This window comes from Cyprinodon tularosa, unplaced genomic scaffold, assembly GCF_016077235.1.
Source record: "Cyprinodon tularosa strain WSP-4 unplaced genomic scaffold, ASM1607723v1 ctg12, whole genome shotgun sequence".
Taxonomy (NCBI): Eukaryota; Metazoa; Chordata; class Actinopteri; order Cyprinodontiformes; family Cyprinodontidae; genus Cyprinodon; species Cyprinodon tularosa.
The window spans coordinates 1,042,352-1,055,958 of NW_024038003.1; the positions used below are offsets into that span (position 1 = coordinate 1,042,352).

The following is a 13,607-nucleotide window of genomic DNA, read 5'->3' on the forward strand; positions in this document are numbered from 1 at the left end:
GAGAGGGCAGGTATTTTCAAAAAACTTTAACATCTGGTGTCTAAAAATACTTTTAATGGTGTCATATCATTTGAAACGACGGCGGGGTAAAAAGAGCTGTTAGTCATCCTCCGTATTACGCGGAATAAGCTGTTGAATGTGTATCTGTGATAAATACACATGGTTTTTAGATTGTATTACAGAAATTAATTAACCTTTTGATTATTTCTTGAGAATTTGATTTTGAGTTTGCAAATATCAGCTGAAACAACACTCAGTAGACTTTATACATGTGCTTAGCAGGATTTATTAGATGTCTTCTCAAAGAGGCAAGGTACAGACTTATTTCATTTTGGGCCTAATACATTAAAATAACTAAGGCAACACTGTGCTATAAATCTTCAATGCTTACATTGATCATCTTGTGTATCTCAGAGCTAAATAAAAAATCTCAATCTTTTATTCTTCGTCTTCCAACATATTCTTTGGCTCTGTCTCGTCTCTTTCATCATCTTTGTCTGTTGCCTCTTCAGGGTCCTCTTTCTTCATCCTTCCTCTCTTGTCTTTGATTCTGTTGGCCTTGGCTTTTCTGGTCCTCCTGTCCTTTAATTTCCCGTCTCTTTGCTTTAAGAGTTTTTTCTCTGGCATCGGCCTGTTCCTGAAACCTCTTGATGTTCGTGTTGTTACTACCCTCTTTGATTTTCTTCTTTTGATCTCTTCATCATCATCCTCTTCTTCGTCTTCATCATCAAGGTCTGGCAGCCACCAAAAAATGACTTCCCACAGAGACATCTCAGGCTTTAAGGAAATAGGAAGTATGTAGCTTAGATGAGCCTATAAAGTCACGATGATGAAAAACACTCAATGCTTGATTGTAAAACCTGTAACAGAGACTAGTTTACTTCTGGCAGATGTCCTCTGTGACGTAACATCCTTGGTCGCCTCACTGTCAGCCCAGCTTCTTCCAATTCTTCTATTGTTCCCTGGCCACGCAAAGTTTCTGTAGCATTTCAAAGAATACACCTTTTATTTTTTTTATCCTACAATTCAGTGACATAATCAATGTTTCTATACACTTGTGATTAAAATCTTGAAGTCCAAGGAAAAGAGTATTCATATTTTGTGCTGATGGATCATAACCTGGTTGTGAAAATACATTAAACACCTGAGAAGAAGTAAGAGGAAGATGTAAACAGAGTAAAAGTAAATATCGGAATACGCTAATAAAAAGCTATGAAAGTTTGCAAAACCTCTAGCAAACTTCATCAGTCGGACTTTGTTAGCTGTATTAAAAGATATGTGGCAATTAGGACAAAAAACATTGAGTGGTAGACCCTGAAAAGGTGTCACCTGTGCTGAGCCAAATGTGCTGACAGGCTGTCTGTGATGAAACAAGCAGATCTTTTACTCTAATTTAGGCCCTTAATGAGGTTGGCTGTAGCCCATTGATCATATGACTGCAAAGTCATGAGGACTTAAACAAGTAAAGAAGTTCTTCAAAAGCTGTCTTCTCCCATAATTCAGTCTTATCCTTTGACAATGAGCCATATGCCCTACTCCACTGCTTCCTGAAGACTTAGACACTTTGAATCTTGTATACACAGTGTATACAAATTAAAATATCAATGCATACAGCTTTCAACAGTGAATGAGCAGCTTACAGCAGTGAAATTATTAGCTATTTATAAAGTGCAGCAGTGAACAAGAATGTAGACAGTGTAGGAGAAAGGGAAAACCAGGTTAAAGTAATGGTGCAAAAGGCATTGATATGGAAAGGTTCAGGGCAATGTAAATAAATATGGTTCAAAATGCAGTAGAACCAGGGGAGGATTTACCATTAGCCAATACTAGGCACTTGCCTAGGGCCCCAAGTTCCTGAGGGCCCCATAAAACCTTGATTGTATGGTTAATACAACTGTTCCTTATTTGTTCACATTAATTATGTTTTTGGTAAAAATCCTTGTGCTAAAATGCCATCACGATGCTTATAATATCAGTCCATTTGCTGAACAGGTTCAAAAAGGTCCAAAAAGACAACAGCAAACCATTTGAAAACAAACAATACATAGAACAGTGTTGCAGGATTTGTGCTTTTCAGACCCCTCTCGCACTTTCAAAAAATGAAATCTAATCTAAAAGTTGACAGATCTACCTGCTGTTTCCTGCTTCTGGTGACTTTGGCATCCAGATATAAAAGCACCAAACTCTGCTCTCCAGGACAAGTAGATTCGCAACCCCACCTCCTGCTCTCCTCTCTCTTGCCTGCTGTCATGATTAATGCAGCTATTATTTCATTTAAATGAAAAATGGAGATCGTGGCTTGTCTACAGTGACGAGAAGGACTGTGTTATTTACTTTTGCCGTTGCCTTTTTGGAAACACAGGCAGGAGCAATCAGCTAACTGAGCTTAGTACTTGGAAAAAATCTTTTATTCTTCTTGAGAGCATGAAAAGCCAGCAGAATTCAAAACATAGAGGAAAACAACAAGAAGAGAACAAATAATGTATTTCTGTATCTATAAAATGAGTCTGTTTTATGTGTTGTCTTCTCAATTCAGATGGTTCCATGCCTGTCTTCGCCTAGGGCCCCAAATTTCCTTACTCCGCCTCTGAGTAGAGCATTGGGTTGTGTTCTATTTTAAGGGATCATAAAAAAATCAGCCAGTGCTAATGCAGAACTGCAGGCAGCTCCTTTTTCTTTAATAACTGGAAAAACTGATTATGTGTGACCTCAGTTACCATAACGAGAATGGCCAGATAAAACTTGTTTAATCAGTTTTTCCAGTAATGAAAGACAGGAAACAAAGGAAGGATAGAATTTGGACATATAGACCATTGCAAGGGAGTCTTACATGTAATCAGGGAAAACTTTCCTGATGCCTTCCTAAACGAAACAGTACTCAGTTCCGAGCTGTTCCTCTGTTTGGTTCCCTGCTTGCGTTACTATTACCATGCTTTCAAACTGTAGATCAAAAAATGGACAGCCATGTTGTTTTCAGTAAAATTTCTGCTTGTTTCATTTAATCTCTTGCTCTTATTGTCTGCTGTTTGAATTTCAAACCTTAACATAAAACCTGGTTACGATCCAGCAGCAAAAAAGGTGAATACCTCTTTTTTCTTGCCTTTTCGATATCGATCAGAGTTGTGTCCATAATCCTGCATTAATGTTTTAGTGTACTTGCCGTTAAGTCTCTGAAAGCCTGACGTGAGTACCAGAATGGTGATGGCAACAAAAAGACAGCGGTTGAGAGTGATATTCTCCCAGGGCGTCGCTACCTGAGTCAGGTTTATAGTAGGCAAGGGTTTTTCCAGGGACGCTGAAAGAAAAGATTTGAATACTTAACTTAAAAGTTTAAAGATCTTAAGAGAAAGGATAGGAGTAGCTTACATGGTTTGGTGAAGCTGGGTTCCCTGGGCAAGGTCTTAGGTTCTGATCTCGGTTGTTGAGGAACAGGAGCTACTTCCTGTCAGGGAACAACTCAATAATAAAGAATATCAGAATAAACAATTTTTGGACATGTTGCTTGTTCCAAAGCTCACCTCTCTGTTTTTTCTTGACGCGAAAATTTCTGAAAAATACAAATAAAAAACAATACATTTATATAAACATTATGGTATGAGTTAGATTATTGAAAAATGGAAATAAAATAAATATTTAAGCATACAACAATTTTATATTAATTTAATTTAAAATTTATTAAAAAAGAAATCATTAATTAAGAAGGTAAATTTAAAAGTGATGTAAAATTACAGAGTTTATTAATGCAAACATGCAGCATGAAACGGTAAAAGCAATTTTGCTTTATTTCTGAAGTGACACTATCTGATTTATTTGACTGAATTCAGGACTTTCATCATGTTTTTCCAACCCTTTTAAAAGCACTTAGTGAATTTAGGGTTGGTTTTCCTTTCCAAATACTTTTTATTTTACTTTATAATTTTGTTTGATGACATTAATCAACTCTTAATTCATGATTATGAAATAGTCCCAGTATATTATTCTGGATACACCCCTTTGAAAATAAAATTCATTTACACAAACTCAATAATGCAACCCATTATTGTGACCCATTAATGTTAGGTCTGTTTTTTTTGTGTAAATTGTCATGCAGACGTATTAGTTGAACCTAAAATAGTGAATAATCTTAGTGCCATTATGTAGAACAAAGCTGTAAAATATGGAGGCATCAGAGATTCAGAGTGTGCGTTTTTGCTCTTGCCTCCACTTGTTTTGCGGATCTGTCGAACAGGTCTCTGTGGAGGATCGTCTGCCCTCGGTGGCCATAACTCCTCCTCAAATGTCTCATAGCTCTCTTCCATCCCTCCCCCTGAGAGAAAGTGAGAGACAGAAGTGGCATAAATCATGTCTTTATCACAATAATCCATCAAATCTCAGGCGTACATGTTTAACAAGATCGCAATCAGACACCAGTTTAGTTTGATGCCTTCATTTCAAAAGATCATGTTATTTATCTTGATATCTTCACTTTTACTTTCACAAAAAAATTTGGAATAAATTAGCATTCAGTTCGGCTGCATAGGCTGTCAGCAAAGAAAAAGGTTAACATCTCTGCCTTGTGGGAAAAAAACTGATTCTTTTTCTCCCCCTTCACATTTAAGGATGAAAAGTGTATGGCCTTCCTCTCCTACATGACATTTCTACATGGACACTGAGCTAATGTCCTTGTAGCCCTATAAATAGATGGAGCAACGCAAGCCGGAAAGACATTTAGATTAACGATGTAAAAATACATGGAAAGATCATGTCGGATGTAAAAGTTCAACGCTGTTAGATTCAATATGTGACGACCGCCTCACAGAAATAAAGGACCTACCTGCCTTTACATTCAGTTTCCTTTGTTGGTGTCGAAGGACCTTTGTCACAGGGCTGTTGTTCCTCCACAGAGTGTTTGGGCTGTGTGACAGCCAAGCACAGGTGCAGGAGCATAAAAAAACAAAAAGTGTTGATAGAAGCTAGCTAGAATTTACCATGCCTCATACAGCTGTTAGATATGATTCTGCAAAATAAGAACAGAGACAAATATACTGCCAAGGAAATAAAGCAAAAACATTATTATTTGCCAAGAACTTTGCTCACTGAAACAGTTATATCGTTTCCTCAGCCTTTATGCTTGGGAATTTGTTTAATTACCAGCAGTGTGTTAGGGGAAGACTTTACAACCCTCATAATCCAAAAAGCTATTTTTACCCACATTTAAAATACAGTGTATCTAGAACTTCAAAACCTAGTTGACCTTTTAACCTTCAAACTGTAATGTTAGAGTACCTATGTAATAGTATTTCTGTAACTATTGTCCTTAGGTTATCACTTTTCATACCTAAATTTCTGACTGCAATCTTCTGAATTTGGAAACCTTTTATCCAGTTTGTTAACTTGTTAATTAAATATGATGATAAATTATATTGTATTTGTGTCGGTCAGACTGTTTTCTTGTTTTATAATCAAACGGAACTGTACATTACACTTAAATTTCTAATCTGAAATATATGTATAAGTAAAGCACTTATTGCTTTATCCAAATAACATAAAACAACTTAACAAAAGATGTTTTTTGTATGAATCATTCTGTTTTGTGAATTTTATTCAGATTTTCCATGAAAACATCAAGAGTAGCTTCTGAAATCTTTCCTGTTGTGTTTGAATAAGGAGCCACCATGGGCTCTGAAATTATCCACCATTAACTGGAAAAGCCCATGACCTGCAGCCTACAGACCTCTGGTCTAAAAATGATTTTGCTATCATGTAGAGAATTTAACAGCAGAGAGCGCCACTCTACTACTGGAAAACAAGATGAGGTCACTTTGCTTTTACATGTCTGGCATTGGTAACATGAGATCTGTGACAAAAGGAGTCAGACAAATTAAATTAAAGATTTATGCATCCATTTTTAAAAACCTTTTTATCAACAGAAGATGGTAAAAACTTTCTAATATTTCTCAAAGATTTTTCCCACCTGTTTGTTTTGTGTAGGTTTAAGGGAATAAGCTTGTAGGATGCTAGCACAACATTACCAAATGTAGCTATGACTGGGTTTGATCTGGGTTTGGTGGTTTGGGGCCATCTGTATGTGGGACAGCAGTGAAAGTGTTGGTAAACAGGAGGCTTGTGGCAATGTTTTTCTTTGTGACTCATGCATCTCCTGGCTCCCAGTTCCAGATGAATCACACATTGTTTTATCCATCCGTAATCCTAACTTGACAGTATCTTTGCAACCTTTGATGTGTGTAAAAGGATCATACAATGGAACAAATAAAGCCAAATCTGAAACATATGGCTCACCTACTAGCCTATAGTAACCAGTCTAATGCAGTGTGGAAATTTTAGTTAGTATTAAGTCAGTTTAGCATTTTTATATTAATAATCTAGAAAAGCACTCGGAGCAGCAAATTTTGCCCCATATGGTGACCTACACCAATAGCTAAACATTTAATATCCGGATCATGACTTTTGGAGTCCAATGCTGAACCTATAAATAGTCACTACTGCCACTCTCTGGTTTTGTGGGGAACTGATTGTTTCCACCATAAATCCCTTTCTCACAATGTTAAATAATCCATAAAAAATCCTATATCCAGATTATAATCTGGATCCTTGCCAAAATGTAATGTATTGTTCATAATAGTTTTAACATCTGATCATATCTTTTCAAGTTACCCTGACAGACTCTCCTAGAACTAAAAACATAACCTTTTTGGTGGAGGTAAAAGTTTTTACAAAATGTGTCATCCAAAAATATGTCTCAAATTAATAGAAATATATTAAGGGAATCCAGTCAGCAAGGAACACTCAATGCATCATTTTCTATGCCTAAAACTAATATGTTCGTGGTGATTGAATGTATTTTGTGTTAATCAGTAAAAAAAATAAAATAAAATAACAATAATTTTTTTCACTGACTCAAATTCTTTGTGAAATTGTTTTACTACAGTAGCTTGATTAGGCACACTCATTGTTATTTCATTTTAAGCCTTTGTTCATTTTTTAAAGATTTTTTATAATAAAATAATGTGACATTTCTTCAATAGCATCGAGGTCATGTGACCCACTAACCTATAACTTCCACTTATTTCCTTATCTGTCAACAGTCTAGTCATTCTTTAAGTTAGCTTAACACGGGTTATTTCAGCTTTTTTCTGGTTAGCTTTACCCCACCACTGCCACCCTCCCTCTAAAACAGGGGTCTTCAATGTTTTCCAGGCCAAGGACCCCCAAACTGATGGTGAGATGGAGCGGAGACCCCTAATTACATATATTGTATGAAATTGTGTTATATCAAACTTGTCCTATAGTCACTATTACAGATGGAGTCATGTAACAAAAGTAATTGAGCTCTGGGATTATTAAAGAATTTCTGATTCTGATTCCTTGTTGATGGTACAGGGGTTGTGAATGAAATGGTGCCCAGCTTGAAGGAGCTCCTGTGTGTCGCTGAAAGTGTGCATTGATCATGAGCGGGTTCTAGACAGGGGCCAACAGGGGACAGTGCCCCTGTTATGGCTGCTGAACTAAAGACATAATACTCAAAGAAATTCTAATGATGATATTTGCTGGAACAGACATGGTTACTGATAGGTCCTTTGGATCTATTTAATTTTTTTTCTTTACAAATTTTGCGTACTAATTATTTAAAAACAATAAGGTGATACCTTCAGTAGTATTAAGATAGGATCCCAGCTAAGCATACTCTCTCTCTAAGTAATACGAAAACTTCCTCCTATTAGCGTCCTCAAGCTAACCTCCTTGTTTTCAGAAGCAGTTCTTGCAGTCTGATCTCTTGCCAGATTAATTTCTCTAAGTAAATTAACCATTTAAATCTATTTGTTGTGTTGTGGTGAAAGTGGCATTGGATGAAGGAGTTTTCCCTGCAACCGGATAGTCCCGTCTGACTACTGATGGTGGTCAGAAGGCCCGGTGGCGCCAGCGTATGGCGGCCTAATTTCTGTCAGTGTTTGCCAGGGCAGCTGTGGCTACAATGTAGCTTGCCACCATCAGTGGGTGAATGACTGAATATAGTGACTATAGTAAATATAGTGTCAAGTGCTTTGATTAGGTCCTCTAACTTGAAAAAGTGACATATAAGTACAGGCGATTTACCATTTGTGTCCGGGCTCAATATTGTATGTGGGTTGGGAAATTAAACAAGAAAATGACAGAAAAAGTCATTATAAACTTGCAAAACTTATTAATTACTATCATCCATTCATTCTAACTTTGCGCTGGTAGTCCCTGAACTTTCTGAAGTACTACATAAGGTTAAAGTGACTCTTGAACAGCCCCTTGTGCAAACACCACGGCACATAAAGTGAGGACACTTTGCCTCTGGCAAAAATGCACAAAAAAAACAAAAAAAAGGTTCCAGATTCGGGCACCTTAGAGAACCGGTGAAGCTGCCTGTCCCATTTTGTGTCCTTTTAATGTCCTTCGACAAAACAGGACAGGCGATTGTCCAGCAAGCAGCTCTGTGCTCACCATATTACCGCTACATCAGAATAGATTAATATATTTTTTAAATGATTTGTCTTAGACAACATAAAGACCTGGTCAATGAAATTAAAGTTTTACTGAACTGCTCAGAGAGTTCATTTTCCCACATCACCCTCTGTTTTTGCGTACTTAGTTACAAGTAGTGACAGCATTAAGTTAAGTAGATATGGTTCTAAAGCGCAGATAGAGAAGCTTTTTTTCTTACGAAAATGAAAGGAATTTAATACAGGGATGTAATGGAAGAAATATCAGTAGTAGAGGCAGTGAAAGACTTTAAACTGAGCTGTTTTCCAAACAACAAATGGAAAAAAAAAGTTGACTGAGTGGATCTACAGCTGTGTTTTCAAAGGATCACTCCACAAAATATTGACTTAGGGATGTTTTTTTTTTTTTTTTTTTTTTTTTTTTTTTTTACAAATGGACCAGAATTTCTTGTAGGAAAAAAACAGACCGTATAATGCTTATCTGTCCCTTCCTAAATTTAATTATTTGTTTTTCAAATATATATTTTTTTTATTATCCATTAATTCCGGTTTCATGCAACCATTATCATTTTTTGAGTGATACAGCTTGTAGCCATATTTAAATAAATTATATATCTGTTAAAATAAACTAATTATTTAGAAGTCCTCTTGGTAGCACCCGTTACAGATGACACATAAACCAGCAGCTGCCACTCTGAGAAAAGGTCAACATGACCAAACCGGCAGCTCTCATCTGCAGGGCAGCCTCATAGGAGAGCCTTTCTTCCATCCAACAACAGTATCTGCTTTTTTTTTTGACGTTGTTCTTCACAGTTGTGCTAACAGTAAAAAAAAAAAACATCTCATCTGAGGAGAAGTGACACCAGATCCATCAGGGCTCATAGTGGTTCTCTCAGAGCTGCTTGCCTTTCACTTTGCATCTTCAGACCTCCTGGAGCTGAAATGGGACCCTTGTGTTTCCCAGTCAGTCTGTATGTCTTCAGGCAGCTCACTGAAACTTTGATCTCCAAGAGACCAGGATATGTAAGAGTATGAGTCTTGTTGGGAAAGGAGGATGGACCCTTCTGCCGCTCAAGCCGCGCCCTCAGGCAGATAAATGTTCAGCTGTCTCAACAATGTGATATTCTGCCTGTCATATTTCTATCACAGGATAGGAAAGGTGAAGCATAGATAAAGGTAAGATAAAGAACGACTCAGGATGAATACTAATGCATACAGTGGATGGATGATTTCAGAAAACAAGATGAAACATTTTCCCTTGTGCAGACAATGTTCCTCTTCTAATTTCCCTCCAAATATCTCCAAGCCCTTTTCCTGTTTTTTATAGAAAAGGCACACAGGGTATCAAGGACATATTTGCAAAGTGAAAAATGAAGAAAGAGTTTTAATCTTATATCAAAATTCTGGAACTGGGGCAAATCCAGCTGATATAATCTGACCATAAATGCTTAGGTCTGAAATTTCTAAAGTTATATACGGCTTTTACTCTGTGCTGGTAAAATAAAAGCTTTTGTTTTAGCTAGTTTTGTCTCCTTCATAAATATTCCTCTGTAATGTACTTTTCAAAGCTGCTTCTACGCATCTTGTCCATTAACAGTGTTTGTCCAGGGAAGCATGACAGAGTTATTGGCCCCTTTGGCAGCCCAGTGCACATCTCTTTCTCTCTCTCATTGTGTCTCTAGGCTATTTTATTGACAGAGTAATTTGCTCTGTTCTTGTACTCAAGTCTCATGGGTGCTATGTGTATTAATTACCATCTATTCATCTGAGCCCATTCATCCTTTCAGCATGTCACAAAGCACCACTTTCAGGCTAGCTGTTCACAGCTTCTAACAACCATAAATCTCTGGCACAATTCCATGTGCCTGTCGGAGACAAGCAATGTGAATCTTATGCACTAACGAAGAGGAGATAAATTGCTACAAGCGGATGGGGTGAACTTACAGCTTTTTGATGTTAAATGAAACATGCTTAAGTATCATATTTGACATACTGACACCGTCTCTGACCAGAGGTGTGCATACACTCATCAAGAGCATCAGTGTCAAATTCATTTTGGACGTCTAATAATTTCTAACCAATTAACTTGTCAACAAAAACAATCAATTACTTAAACAAACAAGAACATTGGCTGCATATTTGAATAAATTGCAGATATCTCTTTGTTAAAAAATTGCGAACTAATAGATCAAAGGGCAAATTCATACACACACCTTCACTTAACATTTTACCTCCTGACTACACTTTTTATAGACAGCAGGGTCCTGTCATACGTTTGAAGAAATATCGGCCTACCTTTCTTTAATTTTTAGATTTCTTAAAGGACAAGTCCAGTCATATTCAGATATTCAAACTTCTGAAACACTATACATTTTCATTAGGGTCCTTGCTGATAAAGCTTTGTGCATATTTATACATTAGTGTCGTTCAAACAATTTACAGTTCTACATAATAAATATATTAAATGGATTGAGCAATGTTCTTTATATTTACAGAAGAGTCCAATTTTTCCCATAGAAAACCTGAAAACTACTTCATAAAACAGAAAACATTCTGTATTAGTCCTCTTTATTTGGAAAAGTTTAAATTTTATGCTGCATGTTTGTATTCAGCTTTTGGTTAATATGTCAGTGTTAAAATATCATAGTAGGAAATTCCACATGGTGGTATCTCTGTTGTCGCTGCTCCATGAGGCGTAGCAGAGAACTGCTTATTCCAGGGGTATTGAGATAAATCCTTGTGGGAACAACCAATCCCTGAGTAGTGGTGTCACAAGGGTGGCCAGTGATTGGCTTGGGTGGCCATGTCAAACCTGGCCAAACCTCTAGAACTGCCCTAGATCACAAGTGCCGAGGGAAAAACTAAATTATTATGCTGCTATCATAATTAGAGGTGAGCAGAATCAGAATGAAATCTTCAGGAAATAATTTATTTTAAACAAAAAGAAATAGAAAAGCCCTAAGAGAGGACAGACCTCTGCCAAGAAGCATATTTTGCCCTAAATTGGGACTTAGACCTATAGCTAAAACCTATACATGATCTTGACCGTTACCAAATTTAAATGAATTGTTCCTTGGCATTAGAAACACCTCTGGTAAAAACAAAAAAAAAAATCCCAAAAATCCATTCATAAGTGTTTAATTGATCATGCTAACAAACCAATCATTTTCCCTTTTCTTGCATTTTTATCTTCAGAAAAATCCCTTTGGACTTTTTTGAGTCTGATGTTGAGTCTGTCAAAAGTCACTGCTGCCACCCTCTGGTTATGTGAGGAACAGCTTGTTCTGCCAAATCTTACAATGTTAGAGAATCTATAAAAAAAGAACATCAAAATCCATCCATAACTTTTCAAGTTATCCTGTTACAGAGCCAGACAGACACACACAAACTCTCCTATAAACATAACCTCCTTGGTGGATGTAACAAATAGAGAAACTCAGTAGGCTTGGGTATGCTAAATCTTCTTCTGGACAGAAAGGCAGTTTGTTAGAATAGGATGATATATATGATGATATGATGATATATATGATATATGATTTTACTGGAATTTGGAAGTATGCTATAATCCAAGGAGAAATCCAGAACAAACTAAACAGCAAATTATTTTGGGGTTTACATTGGAGTGTCTGGAATGGTGAGACACAGTAGTCAGACCTGAGGTATGAACAGTATTAAGCTTGGTATAGCTGGATACCAGGCAGGCTTATGGTGAAACAGGAGCTACAAGGAACCACCTTGAAAATAATTCAGAAGCCTTGGACCTGATTGATTCTTGTAGGCTATAGTGGACTCAGCATGGAAGTCAAAAGAAAGATTAAAACCAGGAGGCACAAAGAACACTAGAGGATCAAACTCAAGAAAAGGTGAGTTTACATCAAATCTAGGGGATATTTTTGCTTGGATTCAGCCACAAGGCAGAGTGCCAGACAAATGCTATGACCAAATTTGAACCCTAACCCCTCAATCACTATATAGGGTGGATAAAGACAGACAATCACTACGTTTTTACTCCCTGGTGGTCACGTGACTATGGCTCCTCGCACCGTGCCCATGCCACCGTTGTTCTCTCTCAACCCCAAAACATTCCATGATAGTTTGCGAGGATAGCTCTTGCAAAGAATTCTGGGATACATCTGCTTGTCTTGTGACCATTGCTGTACTTTTCAAGGTGCATTGTGAGAAATTTTTCATCCGCTAGACATTCTGACACCCCTAGAAAATTTATAGTATATAAGGGTTAAGGCACAATTCCAACAGAGCCAAAGTGTTCCCCAGCTCCACAGCTCGAGGCAAAGATTGCCAGGTGTTATTGTTATTCAAACTAAAATAGAAGTCTGTCCCTATTGTAGTATTTTTATATAAATCACAATTTCTGTGGTTCTCAAGTGAATATAACAGCAATTTATTTTTTGCTCTTATATTTATTCAGTATTTGCAGCACAGGGGTTGTGTGCCTCCAAAATTTGATCCCATTCTATTGAACTTTTTCGCATGTCGTCCACCTCTCACTAAATTCCATTTCCTTTCAGATAACAAAATAAAAATTATAATGCAAATGTTCTATGGTGCCTAAAAATGTATTTGAATTGTTGTAGCATATAGATACACTATATTGCCAAAAGTATTTGCTCACCCATCCAAATTATTGGAATCAGGTGTTCCAATCACTTCCATGGCCACAGGTGTATAAATTCAAGCACCTAGGCATGCAGACTGTTTTTACAAACATTTGTGAAAGAATGGGTCGCTCTCAGGAGCTCAGTGAATTCCAGCGTGGAACTGTGATAGGATGCCACCTGTGCAACAAATCCAGTCGTGAAATTTCCTCGCTCCTAAATATTCCACAGTCAACTGTCAGCTGTATTATAAGAAAATGGAAGTGTTTGGGAACGACAGCAACTCAGCCACGAAGTGGTAGGCCACGTAAACTGACGGAGCGGGGTCAGCGGATGCTGACGCGCATAGTGCGAAGAGGTCGCCAACTTTCTGCAGAGTCAATCACTACAGACCTCCAAACTTCATGTGGCCTTCAGATTAGCTCAAGAACAGTGCGCAGAGAGCTTCATGGAATGGGTTTCCATGGTCGAGCAGCTGCATCCAAGCCATACATCACCAAGTGCAATGCAAAGCGTCGGATGC

At 37.4% G+C, this 13,607-nt stretch overlaps 1 protein-coding gene across 1 annotated transcript; it reads right to left on the reverse strand.

The window, feature by feature from the left end:
• Positions 1-266: 266 nt before the first annotated feature.
• On the reverse strand, positions 267-4,950 carry LOC119773340. Its single transcript, XM_038270305.1, has 7 exons — positions 4,814-4,950; positions 4,199-4,306; positions 3,519-3,547; positions 3,367-3,442; positions 3,161-3,295; positions 882-979; positions 267-777 (listed from the first exon to the last, which is right to left on the reverse strand). The coding sequence occupies exons 2-7, from the start codon at positions 4,296-4,298 to the stop codon at positions 439-441; spliced, it is 777 nt and encodes a 258-aa protein (XP_038126233.1). The 5' UTR covers positions 4,299-4,306; positions 4,814-4,950; the 3' UTR covers positions 267-438.
• Positions 4,951-13,607: the final 8,657 nt, after the last annotated feature.